We start from the raw sequence: 17,659 nt of genomic DNA, 5'->3' as shown, positions 1-17,659 counted from the left end.
CCGCGTCATCAAAAGTAGACGGTCGCCAGTCAAATGACGTATGGAACGTGTTTGCAAAAAGGTGTATTGCTAAAGGATCATTGCTTTTCGCCATAATGATAACACATTGTGCACAGGAAGCTATTATACACAAAATCAAGGTTTGGCTTTGAGACCTTGGTTAACAGTGAGATAACCGCCCGGACGTGGCCGAGGGTTGTTTCATATTATTGAATAGAAGGCTTTGGTGATCGTGGGAAAGCTGAGTGGAACAAGGTAAAGTTAGCTCATTTGCTATGTTTAGCTAGCTCTAACTGATCATTGTTGATGTAAATTAATGTATATGTTCCGACCCAAGCGAGATGAAAGTGTCTACATCATAGCTTGGAATTTGATGGTAGCATATAGTTTACGTTTCAACAAAAACGTACCAGCGAAGTGCCAACATAGGGTCGCTATCCTATGAAGTTCCATTAGCTTTAGGAGTTTCACCTTACATTGCTGCACAAAGCCTGCTACCAGCGACAACCAAAGTTATGCTGAATTGTCAATCGGATATAGGAATCGTTTTTTCTGTCTAAATTTCTATCAGATAAAATCTGGGGATGCATTTCCACTGCCGGCTTGTTGTTCACAAACAAGCTGCCAGTTTGACAGTTGCAGCCCCTGGAGATCTGCAGCAGCTGCTTCATGAGGCTGCAGAGCAAGACCGTCTGATGAGGAAGTCATAGTCTTAAGATGGGCTCAACATTTTTTTTTTAAAGTGCGTATGGTTATTAAGTGTGGTACATAAGTTAAACAGAGTTGTATGAGTGGAAAGGTGTTTAACTGTTGGAGGAGTCCATGTATTTATTCAATCAATGTGTTAGGAAACGCTATGGCGTCTGCATCTGCCAGCGTGGATTCCAAGGCAGAGCTGACTGCTCTTTTGGAAAAGTGGGAGACAGAGCAGCAGTTCAGCACAGAGGAGCTGGTTGATATCCTCACAAAGTGAGCCGTTTTTTTTTTCTGCACACAATGAAGCACATTTCTATGCAGCTCTAAGCTTGTGAACTATTCATGTACAAATGTTGTTGTGATACAATTGCAGAATATCTGAGTTGGTTGAAAGAGAAACAGAGGAATACCACAAAGCCGATCCAGATCCCTTTGATGACCGACATCCTGGTACATTGAACTCACCACCAGATGGGAAATTAAACATTTTAGAAAGAAACCATACAAGTGCATTTGATTCATGATTTTCTCTTGTGGCCTTTTAGGGAGAGCTGATCCAGAATGTGTATTAGGACATCTACTTAAAATCCTGTTCAAGAATGATGATTTCATGAATGCTGTAAGACAATGTTTAAACAATGTATAATCAGCCCTATTATGCTCACATTAAACTCCTCTAATATTTCTAATGTGTTTTTTCTTCCCAGCTGGTCAATAGCTATGTAATGATTAGCAGAGAGCTTTCCCTTAACACAGCGGCCTGTCGTCTGCTGCAGAACATCATGCCTGGCCTGGAGACAGCTGTGGTTTTTCAGGAAAAGGTGTGATATTCACCAAATCATTATACATGCTTTGCCTATAATACATTCTATTGTGGTTCTTCACAACTCATTCTAATTTTTTTTAAGTTAAGTCTGAGCTTGGGTTCTACCTTGGCTAGCATAAAGTATTTATACTAGTTTGGGCTGTAACGTTCTATATTTCCCCTGCTTGTTTTGTTCTACAGGAGGGCATAGTTGAAAAGCTGTTCAATTGGGCACAGGAAGCTGAGCAGCCTCTTAGGATCTATGCCACTGGCCTTTTGGCTGGTGCCATGGAGAACCAGGACATCGCTGCCAACTACAGAGAGGAGAACTCTGTCCTGGTGAGATGGGGATTCTTTACTAGCAATTGGAATAGAATACGTTGGAATGATTTATGATATATTTTGTATAGTGTTGGTAACTATAGCCATGGCCTTGTTTATACCCAGGTACCACTGATGCTGCAGCGGCTGCGTGAGCTTCAAGACAAGGACACAGAGAGCAAGCAGGAGTTCAAGCGGCCCAGTCCCAGGAAGAGCCTGAGCCAGCCTCTGCTCCCTCTGGACGAGGAGGCCGTTGACGGGGGATTCGAGGATTTGCCCTTCAGGTCCGGCAGAAACGGGGTGTCCCAGCGAGAGGAGGAGAAGGACGAGGACCACACAGCGGAAAAATCGTTATCTTCCGCCGTGGAGGTGGAAAAGGACGTGTCCTTCTATCTCAGCTCCCCTCACAGGACCAGCAGCCGCACCAACTCTGTAGTGAAGACCATGATGAAGCCCATCTCTGCACCCGTCTCCCTGACGCACCAGGACATGCTAGATGGCAGTGGGTACCTGAAGAGGAAGGCGGAGATGGAGGGCGGCAAGAAGGCCAAGCAGAAGCTGCATTACTCGCTGCCCGACCCGGAGAGGAACTTCAATGAGCTCTCCAACAGCAGCTGGTCCGAGATGAGCCCCTGGGTCATCGGGAACAACTACCATCTGTACCCACTGACCCCCGAGATAGAGCAGAGACTCATCCTGCAATACCTCACCCCCCTCGGCGAATACCAAGAGGTGAGGCCCATTTCACCATGCACTGTTAACTGCTAGGAGTGTGTGACTTCTGTTGGGGCTATAACTAATGTGCACCATTTTTGGGTAATTTTAGGGTATTTTGGTAGGGGAATTGTATATGAATTGCACCTGTTAACCCACCAGTAGATGGCAGTCTTCCTACACTGATGTGAACAATGTGTACAGGACTGTTGCACCTTTTTATACTACAAGAGGTGACTTGAGCCCTAAACCGGTTCACTCCAACCAACCGTTAAAATGTTGGTCCGGCAAAAATTTAACCCAGGGTATTTTTTTTACCACTAATAATGCTCAAAGTAGCACAAAACCTCTGCAGCAACATGACTTGGCCCCTTTACATAAAACAAAGCACCAACAACGTAGTTAGTGAACCTGGGGTTTATTAAAAAATAAGTCAAGTCTGTGCCGTTCCATTTACAGGAAGTCCATACAAGTCAATCCAGCATACTCAATCACCTGTGGCGCGTCGAAAGTTGTAAAAGATATTGAGCAGATAGAGCTGTTGGGCGGAAGGTTCTGGAGGCTGTTTTGGTGTTTGAGCTCATGATGACAGTTTTTGCCAGAGATGTACAGATAGGCACACTCTCTCACTTCCCGTCCCTGAGAGAGGAAAGAAGCACACAATCACATAAATGATGAGTGTATACCAAATGCGATCATCGAAATGCAAACTGCATTTGGGGATTGTGTGATTTCAAAAAGGAAATAAACAAATTATCCTTCCCTGTCACATCCCTGGACGTCGAGCCATCCCTGCTGAACATTTCTGTGTTTATAGGAGTCAATGTCACAGCTCTGTGACGATGTTCAGACACAGAAACACAGAACACTATAATTTAATAGGCTATTATTTTGCAAAAATATATATTTATATTTTGCAGGGCTACATTTTCTACAGGTGGCATTGGTGCCACTACCTTTTTCATTCAGTGGCACCCTAAAAGCTTTTGGTGCATCCCCTAATTAGACCTGAAAATGTCCTTTGTCACGTAACAACCATCTGCGTTCATCATTTGAACAGATTTGCTCACTGTAAATAAGTTTTCAAATTACTATATTGCATTGGGGGTCTTTTTCTATTTTTACTGCCAGCGCCTCGACATCTTTCCTCACTCACCAACTCTTCACGCTTCTCCTCCTATATAAAATACTTACTAATAATAACAATAAACAGTCTGCTAATTGGGTAATACAGCCTACTCCAATTGCAATTCTTTTTTTATTTTATTCTTGAGATCAGTCTTCCAGAATAGTGTATACTATTCCATCTATCCATAATATAATTTCTTCACGTGCTCTCGAATAGCGCTGGTGCTGCGGTGCAATGTCATTGATACTTTGCACAATGTTTAATACACATTTATTCGTTTTTTGAGCAAAGCAGTGTGTTTTCATTGAAACTTAAGTGGGTCGTGTTTCCAAATAGAGCAATCTCACCGGCGTCGCAATACAGCCGTGTAGCTATAGGTTTTGATTTATTTCACAGTTGGCTACTCTTTGTTTTATTAATTTTCCACAAATAAGGGAAAGACTCAATCAGGCCTGCATAGTTCTGTTTTATTTCAAAGTAAGCCTTTCCATGCCAGCGTTTTAGTTTCTTCTCTTCATAAGAGTTTGGTGTTGTCCTTTGTTATAACGTGTAAGAACAGAAACAAAAATGTCAATCGTTTTCTTTTTGTAGTTCTTAAATGTCTTCTTTAATGTTATAAATGCAACAAATTGTACGCTATTATTTTATGGATAGTATAACTACATCTAAAAATGTATACGATGCGTTATCTTCATTTTAAGGGTCAAATAGGCTTTGTAGCTCCAGATGTATTGAGTTTGGTGGGAGAGGGACCAAAAAGGACTCTTTTGATGGTGAAGGTTGCAGACCCCTGGGCTAGTGGATAATGTGCCAGTTTGCAGGTTAAAGCGGATCTGTTTACGTTTGGCCTGTGTGTTTTTCCTCTCTCCCCCCCCCCCCCCACAGCTGCTGGCCGTGTTCATGCAGATGGGTGCCCGAGAGCTCCTGATGCACTACATGGACCTGAAGCAGACCAACGACGTGCAGCTCACCTTCGAGGCACTGAAGGTGCATGACCTCATCGAGCGGCCGTGCGGTTCTGATTGGCTCAGTCACACCAGCATGCTTGGAGTGTCTAGCTTGTCTTCATTCAGCCTTGTTGTTTGTTGTTGTTGCAGTACCTGGCGTCCCTTCTGCTGCACAAGAAGTTTGCAGCGGAGTTTGTTGCCCATGGGGGGGTGCAGAAGCTTCTAGAGATCCCTCGGCCGTCCATGGCGGCGACGGGAGTGTCTCTGTGTCTTTACTACTTGGCCTATAACCAGGACGCCATGGAACGGGTACAACAAGTCACTCGAAACAATCATTCTGTGATTTCAATTGAGTCTGGTGTGTCTTAAAACATCTGGTCTGGTGTGTCTTAAAACGTAGCAAACTGTTCAGGTGTTCAAACTACATTATAAATATTTAAAAAATAATATTTATATATAAAGTGGTGTGTGTTTTTCTTGGTTCCTGCTCATGTTGTTCTGTGCGCTCCGTCAAGGTGTGCATGCTGCCGCCCTCCATCCTGTCGGACGTGGTGGGCTACACCTTGTGGCTGCTGGAGTGTTCCCACGCGTCAGGCTGCTGCCATGCCACCATGTTCTTCTCCATCTCCTTCTCCTTCCGGGCAGTCCTGGAGCTCTTCGACCGGCAGGACGGCCTCCGGCGCCTGGTCAACCTGGTAGGACGCCTGCGTTGGTTCTGGGATGTGGTTCTAGACCGTGGTCCAGCACCGGGGCACTGTGTCCCCTGTCAGAGCTTCTTGGAACATAGGTTTCATGCAGTCGTATAACAGGGAGAGGTTGATCAATGGTGACTGATTTCAAATCACTCATCTCAAGTGTAATTTATGTTGCACGTTACATTCAAGTCCAACGTGCGTCACAGGGAGGGGGCTCAGCGAGGGTAGGAATTGGAAAAGGACAAAGAAAAACATTATTTAATAAAACTAATCCAGATTACTCTGTGATAGCTTTCCGCTCATCCCCTCTCGAGAATGGTGGGTCAATAACAAAGATGATGTCTAAATAATGTGAGTTAAAGGAATGTTTTTTTTTTATTTTTAAGATAAGTACACTGGAAATCCTGAACCACGAAGACCAGGGGGAGTTGCTGAGCGACGATGAGATCTTCTCCAGCCGGCAGACGGCCAAGCACACCTGCATGGCCCTGCGGAGGTACTTTGAGGCCCACCTGGCCATCAAGGTGGAGCACGTCAAGCAGTCCCTGCAGCGCACAGAGGGGGGCGCCCCTGTCCACTCCCAGCCTTACTACAAGGTAAATGGAGGGAAAAAGGAGGTGTGTGTGTGTTTGTTTAATGTAATGTGTGTGTCTTGTTTAATACATTCTTAATTGAAAGGTACAATATGCACATTACGTCATGTAGATGTTTACTTTAAGGCTATATGGATCCAGGTTAAAAGCTCCATCTCTGCTGCAGGGTAGAGAAACTCGTGCTATTTTTTTTAAGCAAACCTCTGGTTTAGAGGCTGGGTGTACCAGGGAGAGGTAGGGGTAAGGATCTTTTTTTTTTTTTCTAATTTGATCCCGGGGTTAACCTGATCTAGCTTATTTTGCACATTGTACTTTTGAGCATTCCTTAACTTAGGTATGTGAATGCTGCCTTATCCCGTTGTCATTTGGTGACACTCATATAGTTCTTCAAGATTCACCATCCGTACAGTATCACAAATCTCAGACTTTAGACTAACCTCTTATGTCTGATGAACCAATGTGATTTAGCTGACCATCGATAAAACTCAAAACATTCAATTTTCAAAAAAGTTTCAAAAAAGAAAAACAACCAAATGACTACTAGGTAAAATCCTGTGTCTGATACCAGACGACACTCAGGCTTTAGAATAGATAATGGGACCTCTTATGGCACAAGCCACGATGCCAAGGCGGTGCACCAATTGCAAGACTACAGAGGTTACAATTGCAAGACTACAGCGCTAACCATTTACAGCGTTAACCAACCACAGACTAACCAGTTCCTGCAGCCATTGGAAAGCAAGCTAAAATGCCCTGACCAGAAACCAACCAGTCCTGCCAGACTACCTGTAGGGGTCCTAAGACAAAGTGTCTGTAAAGAGTTAAGGTCAGGTCTATGTAGTAGACCGGCCACTGTAGAAATACATCAGTTAAAATAGTTTTCTCAAGCCGCCATCATGCCATTCTCGAATGAGTTTCTCTCAGAGTCTGGTAGAATATCTCCGTAATACAACCAGAAACCCTGGGTAACTCCATCCATCCATCGCACTTGCTGGTTTCCACTGCAGGTGCCCAGTAGTCTCCCGCCACAAGTTTGACTTGAGCATTGTCAAACTTCTGGCTCCGAGATAACCATCCAGATGCATCACTGCATTATAATAGAACACGGGACCTGATGTTTCCCCTTTCCTCCAAGGCGGTGAGCTACACCCACGAGCAGGTGGTGGAGATGATGGAGTTCCTCATCGAGTATGGCCCGCTGCGGCTCTACTGGGAGCCCGCCGAGGTCTTCCACAGGCTCTCCTGTGTGCAGCTTCTCCTGCAGCTCATATCAATCGCCTGTAACTGGGATACCTACTACGGCAGGTACGGGCCCTGCCAAACAGCCTCCAGCTGCACTGTAGTCTCCTCTGTTTTCCTTCCTTTTGTACATCATTGGAGGCTTTATGTATTTAGAGACGTGTAATTTGCTGGAAGTTGTGTCCAAAGCATCTATGGATGGATGTAGTGGTGAGGGTTTTTAGAAAGGTACTGGGTTTGAACTAGGGATCAACCAGTATGGGTTTTTAAGGGCCGTTACCGATTTTTTTTCATCAGCCTTAGCCGATGACCGATACTGGCTGCCGATTTTCTTGAGCCGATATAATATCGCAAATATTGACGACATATTGGTCGATCACTAGTTTGAAGCCCAATGTCTGCAGTCTAACTGAAGGCGTCCTTGAGCAAGATGTCTAATCCCTACATGGTCGTTTATGACATGCATCTTAAAAAGTCACTGTGGATAAACGGGTCTGGTTAATGATGGAATAATACTATAATACTGTACAATACATGCATATATTCTTAGCATGGGTGGTACAAGTTGGAATCCAACCCCTTACCCGCTCAGTGTTAATAATTCAGGCTCTACCAGTTGATTTTTATGGATTTCCTTCCATAGGAGTGACACAGTCCGGTACGCCCTTGACATTCTCAGCATGCTGACTGTCGTCCCCAAGATCCAGCTGTTATTGGCTGACGCTGTCGCCGTTCTTGATGAGGGGGGATCCAGTGTGTCTACTGTTGGTATGTGTGGAGAAGCACGCAACACTCGCACCGATCTCCTACATAAGTGAAATCATGGTTGTGGACATGTAATGTGCAGTACATTGCAGTAGGGATGTCACGAGAACCGATACTTCGGTACTCGCGTATTTTTATTAATTTTTTTATTACTTGAACGCTACATGCCAGTGCCACTGTTTTTTGTAATGTTTAAATGTTTTTAATAAATGAGTGTATGTTGAAGTACATGGGATTTATTGTTTTGTTTTTGACCGTGGTATCGAATTGGGTATCGAGAATCGTGGAATTTCACTGGTATTGGTATCGACTACTAAATTTCTGGTATCGTGACATCCCTACATTGCAGTGACTTAATGAATGTTATCTACCAGTGGCGGTGGGTCAATAGAGGGCGCTAGGGTGCCGCCCCTCCGTGAAATATTCACTCAAATATATCTGCCAACTATGATGAATAAACCATTAAATATAGTAAATAAATCAACAAAAATAAATAGCGTTTATCCTCGTTTAATTGTTTGATAGACCGTACTTGCCTGGCCAGCAACCATTTGAATGTGTCTGAACGTCAATTCTTTGGGCTAGGCTAGTTATTGGTCAATCGAAATAAAGCCCTCCTTCAAGTCAGGGGCGCCGGTCACGGTGAAGTCTATGTGAGCTCGCAAACTTTTTGCTGTCCATCAAGCAGAGACAGCTTTTCATTGGCGCATGAAAATTCCTCCTTGGGTTGCAATTTTGTGCGCCCCAGACCAATGGCGTTGTTTTTCATATTTTTTCATCACCATATGATTGGACAATTCAGCGAATCAATCCAATAGGCTACCTCCCTCAGCAGCAATCGCGTAACACAACTACATGGAGAGAAGAGATAGGTCGCTAACTAACAGAGTTGTAAAAGCACTTTCCACCCATTTCAGTGGAGGAATTGGACTCCCCATGCAATGTTATACTTAAAAGGAGCAAGTTAGTGACATATTAATCTGGTATCTACTTTAGGAATGCTATTTTATGCACTGCACATTCTAAGTGCCTTCTGATTACAGTTCAGTTCATAGGTTATACTTACTGGGAGATACATTAACAACTATGCAAAATATCTCACCTTTCAACCATTTAAAAAAAATAATAATAATACTGGAGATCTTCCCTAGAAAAAGTAAATGCATATATATTTTTTAACCAGATTGTATCCATACGCATTACCAGTTAACGGACTGCTTGTACTGACTTTTGACCCTCTGAACTCAGGGATGAGCATTGTCCTGATGGTGGCCGAGGGCGATGTCTTTGTCAACGATGCCGAGATCCAGAAGTCCGCCCTGCAGGTGGTCATCAACTGCGTCTGCGCTCCGGACAAGCGAATCTCCAGCATCGGCAAGTTCATTGCCGGCAGCGCACGCCGGCGCCTCCCGCAGCAGACCAAGTCCAGTGAGAGCGTCCTCAGCAAGATGTGGAACGTGGTGCAGTCCAACAACGGCATCAAGGTGCTGGAACCCTCTATGGACAGCAGGCACCCCTCAGTACAACAGGCCGTGTCTCCGTGGTCGGCACTAATCTCTCCTGCTTCCCTTGCTGTTGTCTTTGGATCGTAGGTACTCCTGTCCCTGCTCATGGTGAAGATGCCCATCACGGACGCGGACCAGATCAGAGCCCTGGCCTGCAAGGCCCTGGTGGGCCTGTCACGCTCCACCTCGGTGCGGCAGATCATCAGCAAGCTGCCCCTGTTCAGCAGCGGACACATCCAGCAGCTCATGAAGGAGCCCGTGCTGCAGGACAAGCGCAACGAGCACGTCAAGTTCTGCAAGTTTGCGGTGGAGCTGATCGAGCGGATCTCCGGCAAGCCCCTCCTGATCGGCACCGACGTGTCGCTGGCCTGGCTGCAGAGGGCCAACGTGGTGGCCCAGTCGCGCATCTCCTTCCCCGAGAAGGAGCTGCTGCTGCTCATCCGCAACCACCTGGTGGCCAAGGGCCTGAGCGGCACGGCCAACACCCTGACCAAAGAGGCCGACCTCCCCATGGCCATCCTCTGCCACCTGGCCCACCCGACGTCCGCCATCCCCCCCGTCACCCCCCAGCCCGCCGCCTCCTCGTCCGTCGCCACCCTGCCCCGCACGCCGCGGCTGGCCAACGGCGTCTCGGCGCGGCACACATCCACCACCATGTCGGTGCAGACGCAGACCCGCCCCTCCACGTCGCAGCTCACGGCCGCCGCCTCGCCGGTCTTCCCCTCCACGTCGGCTCTCGGCCACGGCTGCATCAACGGCTCCCCGCTGCCCGGGCGCATCGCCTTCACCAGGGAGCGCGTGCCCGGCGCGCCGAGCTGCAAGAAGCCCCGGGTGCTGCGGCAGAAGTCGGACCACGGGGCCTTCAGCCAGAGCCCGGCCATGAAGAAGCAGCTGGACCGCCACCTGCCCTCGCCGCCGGCGCTGGACAGCATCATCACCGAGTACCTCAGGGAGCAGCACGCCCGCTGCAAGAACCCCGTGGCCACGTGCCCGCCCTTCTCCCTCTTCACGCCGCACCAGTGCCCCGAGCCCAAGCAGCGGCGGCAGGCGCCCACTAACTTTACATCGCGGCACACGCGGAGGGTCATCTACCCCAAGTACGGCGGGGTGGACGGGGGCTGCTTCGACCGGCACCTGGTGTTCAGCAGGTAGGGCTTAGCCGGGGCAGCCGGCGGGAACGAGATGGCTAATTGTCGTTGAGTAATCTTGAGTAACCTTTATATAATTGTCGTTGAGTAATCTTTTTTCGGTAAGAAAATCCTTCAGCCCTTTTATATGCAATATATGATATCCATCATCTATCTCAATGTGCCATGATAAGTTAAAAGGACCATGTGTTCTCGTTTGTTGGTCTAACAATTATGACGAATGCTAAACAATGAATGCCAGAGTATTGGATCATTGCCTGCACCACCAAAATAAATCTTTATTTGCCTATCCGGGGGGACGGTAATAGTGAGATTTTCATTTACATACTTGTTGATGTGTAAATAAACCGTGCAACCTGCTGATTGTGCAGGTGTCTGAATTTTAGGGCTGTCACTTCTGATAATACTAGAATAATCGACCATTTAAACCATCATTAGCTACAGCCCTGTTTTGCATCTCTCCACGGGCATCCGGAAAAAGCAGTTGAGTGCTCGGCTCTTTGGGACTAAATGAAGCTAAAGACAGTTTCTACTTTTGTACGAATATGATTCTCCGATAGATAGCTAGCTAGTAGTTAGTTATTCGGTTCATTAGCACAGCCTTGTTTGGACTCTATATGCACTGTTGTTGTTGTGTTTGTTTGTCCGACAGGTTCCGGCCCATCTCGGTGTTCCGGCAGGCGGACGAGGACCAGAGCGGCTTCATGTGCTGCGCCTTCTCGGCCCGGGAGCGCTTCCTGATGCTGGGCACGTGCACGGGTCAGCTCAAGCTGTACAACGTGTTCACGGGCCAGGAGGAGGCCAGCTACAACTGTCACAACTCGGTCATCACCAACCTGGAGCCCTCCCGGGTGGGTGTAGGGGAAGAGGCGCTGTGTTGTTGCTCTGTTGTTATTGATAATGTGTCTCTTTGGGAATCAGGGGTGGGAATCATTCGGTAACTCCATATTACTTGATTCTTGGGGTCATAATTCTATGGATGCTGGATCCTGTACATAGGGGGGCTATGCAGTTTCTACTCCAGTCCGCTCTGCGCCAAGAAAGATGGCATGGCAAACTATAGCATGAAAGCAGAGTAAAGTGAATATAAGATCATGTAGGATTTACATTTGAAAAAGTTAAAAACAAACAAACTTAAGACCAAAAAAAATGATTTCTGGAAGTTGTAAATCCATTCAGAAGATTAGATTCTCGAGAAGATTTGTTATTTTTCCCTACTTCTCAAGTGTCTCTTGTCTAATCAGGCTCCTTGTTTGTTTGTCATCATAATAGGACGGCTCCCTTTTGTTGACCTCGGCGTCATGGAGCTACCCTCGCTCGGCACTCTGGGGGATGAAGTCTGTGTTCATCATGAAGTAAGTGACAACTAGGGCAGCTGCTGCTACAACAGCATCTATTGTCTGCTGTTTAATTCACGAGGTGGTAATGTTTTCATCCAAACGTGACTTAGTAAATGAATAGGGAAGCAATTGTGGTTGAGGTTTTTTTTTGTTTATGGCGTGAAGAAATGTTGAAGGTGTTAGCAGACTGTTAAATCACGCTCTGCGTGAGGAGGGGAATGTTTACGGAAGACAATAGCCACATCTCATCTTCCCAATAATAATCCTAGAGTTAGAATCAACATAGTGGTTCAACTCTAGCATCCTTGTGTATATAAATCATGTATGTTTCAAATGTATATGGATAACGGATATTTGTAAAATGCAGTTTTTGATTGAAATGTGTAATCCAGATTTTCTTCTTGTATTTAGACATTCCTTCTCGAATGACCATTACGTGGAGTTCAGCAAGCTGTCTCAGGACCGGGTCATCGGCACTAAGGAACACGTGGCACATGTACGTTCTCCGCACTCTGTCCCAACCATGGCAAAGTTGAATGTGTTGGACTCAGTCAACACTAGTTGGAAGGACAGAATACTGCTGAGGGTGTTCGATTCCAAGCCGAAAAAGGTTCTTGGTTCGATGTCCCAATGTCCTCAGTCTTACCTCATTTAGCAAGGGGCCTAACCTCCTGCCTGGCTCCTCAGTGACCATGTGTCTGAATTCACTGTACGTTTTATTCTGATAAATGTACTCCCTGCAAGTCGCTTTTGATAAAAGCGTCTGCTGAATGCTCTAATGGTAAACGTCAATCTAAGTTCCATTGAATAAAAGAGTCTTGCTAAATAACAAACGTTATTCTAAACTCCTCCTCTGGGGGTCAGATCTACGACATCCAGACGGGGCAGAACATCCTGACGCTCAACAACCCCGACCTGGCCAACAACTACAAGAGGAACTGCGCCACCTTCAACCCCACCGACGACCTGGTGCTCAACGACGGCGTGCTCTGGGACGTGCGCTCAGCCCAGGCCATCCACAAGTTCGACAAGTTCAACATGAACATCAGCGGCGTCTTCCACCCCAACTGCCTGGAGGTGGTCATCAACACGGAGATCGTATCCTTGGCGACCGTTCGGCCGCAGTCGGGGTGTACAGGACGTACGATCGTCTGCCTCTCGATCACCGGGTATCGGTGGTTGTGGCTTTGCTAACCACGGATGATTGCGTTGTGTGGTAGCCATGGTAACTAGCGTCATCCCTCTCAATCAGGGGACAAAGTAGAAGGCATGAGAACGGACCATGTACCGTTAACAACCAGTACACACGAGTGGTAAATCTTTAAAGGGATGTCAAATGTTATGTATATTTATATATATATGTATCATCTATATTTTGAATCAATACACGCTGAATCATCCAAAATATTCTCTAGCTTCCGCTGCTGGCTAATAATAGAACAAACTGATCATTTTGATGAATCACATTTAGTTTAAGTGAGTTGATATTATTTTAGGTTTTCGCCTCTTCATTATGATTTGAGTAATCACTGTTGGTGACGCTTTCATTTTTCACTAGAGGATTGAAAAATAATGTAGAGGGATGAGATATTAGTTTACTGAAATAATTTCCCTCATCCATACCTAAATAAATCAGGTGCCATATTATTTGAAAGTCAACGATACCGTCCCAAGTGAAATGTATACCATTCTTTTCCTCCTGGTTTTATGAATCAATTTCATGGGCAATTGCATAATCAAAAAGTGGGGAAATTCGGTGGCTTGTTCCTTAATGAAAGATTCAGTGGGACCTCCGGACCTTCCACCTGCTCCACACGGTCCCAGCGCTAGACCAGTGCCGGATCGTCTTCAACAACAACGGCACCGTCATCTACGGAGGTAACCTTTGTAGGATTCAATCCTGCAAACCCTTCACTAGGCACCCAATTGTGTGTGTGTGTGTGTGTGTGTGTGTGTGTGTGTGTGTGTGTGTGTGTGTGTGTGTGTGTGTGTGTGTGTGTGTGTGTGTGTGTGTGTGTGTGTGTGTGTGTGTGTGTGTGTGTGTGTGTGTGTAAAACTGACTACTGTTTAGGTGTGGGTACCACAGTCTAGGTGAAACCATGGTGACAGAAGGCTCAGTGCTTGCTTGGCAACAGAGGGAGCCAGATGGTTCACCAAACCAGGATGGAGACTGTGTGTGTGCACTTACTGTGGCCCTGACCAATCCTAGAACCGGAGCCTTGGGGTGGCCACTGCTGCCACAGACCACCTAGTGGCTAACAACTGACTGCCCTGGCTAGCATCACATTCACACAACCTGTAGTCTTTGGAGTCACTGTTGTGTGCTGTGGTGTGCTGTGTTCACAGCCATGTTGCAGGCGGATGACGAGGACGATATAATGGAGATGCAGGTGAAAACGCCGTTCGGCTCCTCCTTCAGGACCTTCAATGCCACCGACTACAAACCGATCGGTGAGAACCGCCTGGGCCAAAGACGAGAGACGCCGTCCTGTAGCAGTACTTATTTACTTTGTCGTTTCGGGAAAATAACTCTGTGATGACCAATAACTCCTATTTTGTAACATCTTCCACAGCCACAATTGATGTGAAGAGGAATATATTTGACCTTTGCACAGACACAAAGGACTGCTACTTGGCTGTGATTGAGGTGAGAACAGTATTTATATCAGCACTGTGATGCATATTTATTTATATATCACTGCTGTGATCACAACAATCTCTCTCTCTGTGCTCGGTTCCACAGAACCAAGACTCCGTCAACACAGACACGGTGTGTAGGCTGTACGAGGTCGGGCGGCAGAGGCTGGCGGAGGAAGAGGAGGAGGACGAGGAAGATCAGGTACACCTTCGAGCCTCCTCTCCTCTCTCTCTCTAGACCATTTATCTGCGTTTGGTCGTATGTTGTTGCCTTCAGTCTGACCAGCAACGAATTCAGTCGGAGCCGGCAGATCCCACTCCATCACGACCCCGTGGCTTTCCCATGGGCTCCTGAAGGAGGCCCTGCACCCGGTCGGTTCCCAGGGTCCAGACGTGTTTGTTTCACAGTCCCCCTCCCCCTCCTGTTTCCTCCTTCTTGCATTTTTTCGGTGGGGGGGTCACGACACGCAGGAGGAAGACGACGACGACGATGATGACGACTCGGACGACGACGTCGACACGGACCCCCTGGTGGCCGAGCTGGAGAACGACGAGGAGGAGGACGGGGAGGAGGACGGCAACGACGAGTTCTCGCCCTCCGACGACGAGGAGGTGGCTCGGCTCCTCGGGGACGGCGACGGCGACGAGGAGGAAGATGACGAGGACGAGGACGACTCGGACTTCGACCAGGGAGGGGAGAACGGTGAGCGCCGGCGCTTGTGTTGTCCACGGTTACGGTGAGGGGAGCTAGGATGCACTTGGGTCAGTTGTGAAGGTTGATCTGCTGTCAAAACTGTGGGACGGTCCCGTAGGACATGTGGCAGAGGCCGCCGTGAGTCTGCCCTCACAAGAAGTCCTCACTTGATGTCTGGTTGTTTTTCCACCCAACAGACTCTGACCTGGAGGATGACATCATGCTGTCCCTGAACGAGTGAAGAGGGGCCCCCCGGGACCACTGGGGACGGAGGTCCTCCGACCTCAAGGCAGTGTAGGGACAGAACACCAGGACATGTGGGACCGAACGCCAGGATGTGTTTGGGGCCCTGATTAAGCAGGGGGGCGGGGTTTATACCAAAAGAAGGTTGATGTCAAGTATTCGCTGCCACTGAAACCCTGATGAGGTGTCTGCACTTCAAGAACTCTTCAAGCTTTCTACAGAGAAGACCTGGGGCCAAGATCAAAGAGAAAAAACAAATGTCATTCTGGGCAGTAACATGGTTGGGTACATGACACATTTTGAGTTTGGGATGTGAAATAGTCCATTTGCAAACACATTGAGAAAAGTGGAAAAAGTTGCACATTTGTATTCAAACGTCATTTTATGTGACATCAGCACAGCTCTTTCAGGTGAGCATTTGACGACTCACATTTGACTAGACCTCGTCTGTTTGAACACAGATTTGTGGGGGTCAGTGACATTGCCTTTTGTGTGCCATCCTGTGAGAATTACCACACGGTGTACTCATACGACATTGCGTTAGCAATAACGTACTAGTACCTAGTCCACCTTGTGACTGAACTCCCACACCCATAAGTTTGCCATAAAAAACGTTCATTAAAATGAACTGCACCTTGGTGCCACACTGTAGCAATAGCCTCTAGATTTGTTTGTAATTCAAATATAGTAACTCACGTGCGGCTCTTTCTAAAACGTGCCATAAGTTGGGACGTGTTGAGCGTTCAAAACAATTCTCTCTATTGTACCTGAATCGTCAGAACCCTGACATGTCAAGGCCTTAACTATTTCCCTCCCAGTGTCAACCTAGAGCCACCTTCAAAGCAGACATGTTTAATTCGGTCTCATTGGTCAAATTTCTTGAATTACCCAAGGGCCCAGTGCTTTTGAGCATCGGCCCTGTTTAACACACACATACATAGGTCCCAGTTGGTACATCCCTGGACTGAAGGTTTAGTATGAACATTTTTGGGGTGGGTGTAGAGTTTGTTTGGTATGATAGGAAAGCACCTTTTCACGTTGTTCTGTTTTAGCTTTGGAATGCTACGGGCCTTGTTTACTGAGTCTAATATAATGGGGTGGTATGAATTGTTTGCGTTATCCCTTTGGATAGCTGAACACGTCTATAAAGGTGTGACAACAAAGGCTTTAATTGCAACCTTTGAACGAATGTCATCTTTTCCTCCATGTTTTTGCTTGGTTCATTCTGGCCCATTAGTTTTTTTCTTACAAAGATTTATTGTTGACATTTTTTTAGATTGTTTCTGTACAGCTTGTATGTATCTAAAGTATTTTTACAATAAATAAAAGGCAAACATTATTCGGGTGTCCATCAGACTGTACTGTCTTATTGTCTTGTCGTCAGTTTCCTTGGCAGGATGTTCTATAGCTTAATGTCACATTTTACGTCAATTGGCCTTTTATATTTTCTTTGATTCTCATGATTTTAGTCACAATAACCCAATTTAGATGACTCAAAAACAGCCAGAAATGTCTTGTGTGTGATGACATGTTTATGTACATGCACTACTGTGCATGCCCATTTTCATAGACAATGCCACTCTCCACAATAGCAGAGCTTGAAGAATGCTGGGTGATGGTTAGTGTGTGTGTCAAATAGATGATTGACAAGGAGGCATGGTTATTAACTCTGCCTGTTATTAACTGATCAGCACTCTCTCAGAGCAAGACAACCCATCCTTAAAACACATTTAAAATTGTCACAAATCAAATCCGAATAGAGGCAGAATAATCCTGTAGTTATGTATCCTGAAGCTATGAAGTCACAGAGTAACATAGGTACTTATAGTACCTTTTGGTTTGTGTAGAAAACACAAGCCCCATGTTTCACTCTAAGTACATGGATTTTATTTACATTTTCAGACCTGTGGCCACTCCAAACACCTAACAATTAGTGCCTCACATGCAGCCAATCATAGACACATTCACACACCCACGGCAGTGTCAACCATACAAGGCAACAGCCCGGTCGTCTGGAGCAGTTAGGGTTAGGTGTCTTGCTCATCGACACTTCGCAACCCTCTGGATGCCCGACAACCTGCTCTGCCTCCTGAGTGACTGCCTCATCTGTGACGGACAGACAGGGGTCACATATGACCTGCTCCCTCCTACAAACACTCACACACACATCATCATACTCTTGATACTC

At 46.5% G+C, this 17,659-nt stretch overlaps 1 protein-coding gene across 1 annotated transcript; it reads left to right on the top strand.

Annotated features, from left to right (window-relative positions):
- Positions 1-80: 80 nt before the first annotated feature.
- Positions 81-16,799, top strand: dcaf1 (ddb1 and cul4 associated factor 1). Its single transcript, XM_084480168.1, has 25 exons — positions 81-255; positions 849-969; positions 1,070-1,146; positions 1,242-1,315; positions 1,404-1,517; positions 1,703-1,840; positions 1,949-2,554; positions 4,551-4,652; positions 4,763-4,921; positions 5,128-5,307; positions 5,694-5,903; positions 7,036-7,205; positions 7,783-7,907; positions 9,153-9,388; positions 9,497-10,557; positions 11,210-11,408; positions 11,830-11,912; positions 12,309-12,393; positions 12,762-12,995; positions 13,682-13,775; positions 14,244-14,348; positions 14,471-14,544; positions 14,641-14,736; positions 15,006-15,237; positions 15,426-16,799. Exons 2-25 carry the CDS (start codon positions 857-859, stop codon positions 15,467-15,469), a joined length of 4,611 nt encoding a protein of 1,536 aa, XP_084336294.1. The 5' UTR covers positions 81-255; positions 849-856; the 3' UTR covers positions 15,470-16,799.
- Positions 16,800-17,659: the final 860 nt, after the last annotated feature.

The sequence above is a fragment of the Micromesistius poutassou genome (genome assembly GCF_964030765.1).
Source record: "Micromesistius poutassou genome assembly, chromosome: 15".
Lineage (NCBI taxonomy): Eukaryota > Metazoa > Chordata > Actinopteri > Gadiformes > Gadidae > Micromesistius > Micromesistius poutassou.
The sequence above is the reverse complement of the archived record's forward strand: the minus strand, read 5'-3'. Positions and strand labels throughout refer to the sequence as shown.

Excerpts from the sequence above, each read along its gene's own strand:
- dcaf1 (XM_084480168.1), top strand. The coding sequence starts at position 857 with ATGGCGTCTGCATCTGCCAGCGTGGATTCCAAGGCAGAGCTGACTGCT. Across the intron at positions 2,555-4,550 it reads CCCTCGGCGAATACCAAGAG|CTGCTGGCCGTGTTCATGCA; the intron begins GTGAGGCCCATT and ends CCCCCCCCACAG. Across the intron at positions 12,394-12,761 it reads CTAAGGAACACGTGGCACAT|ATCTACGACATCCAGACGGG; the intron begins GTACGTTCTCCG and ends TCTGGGGGTCAG.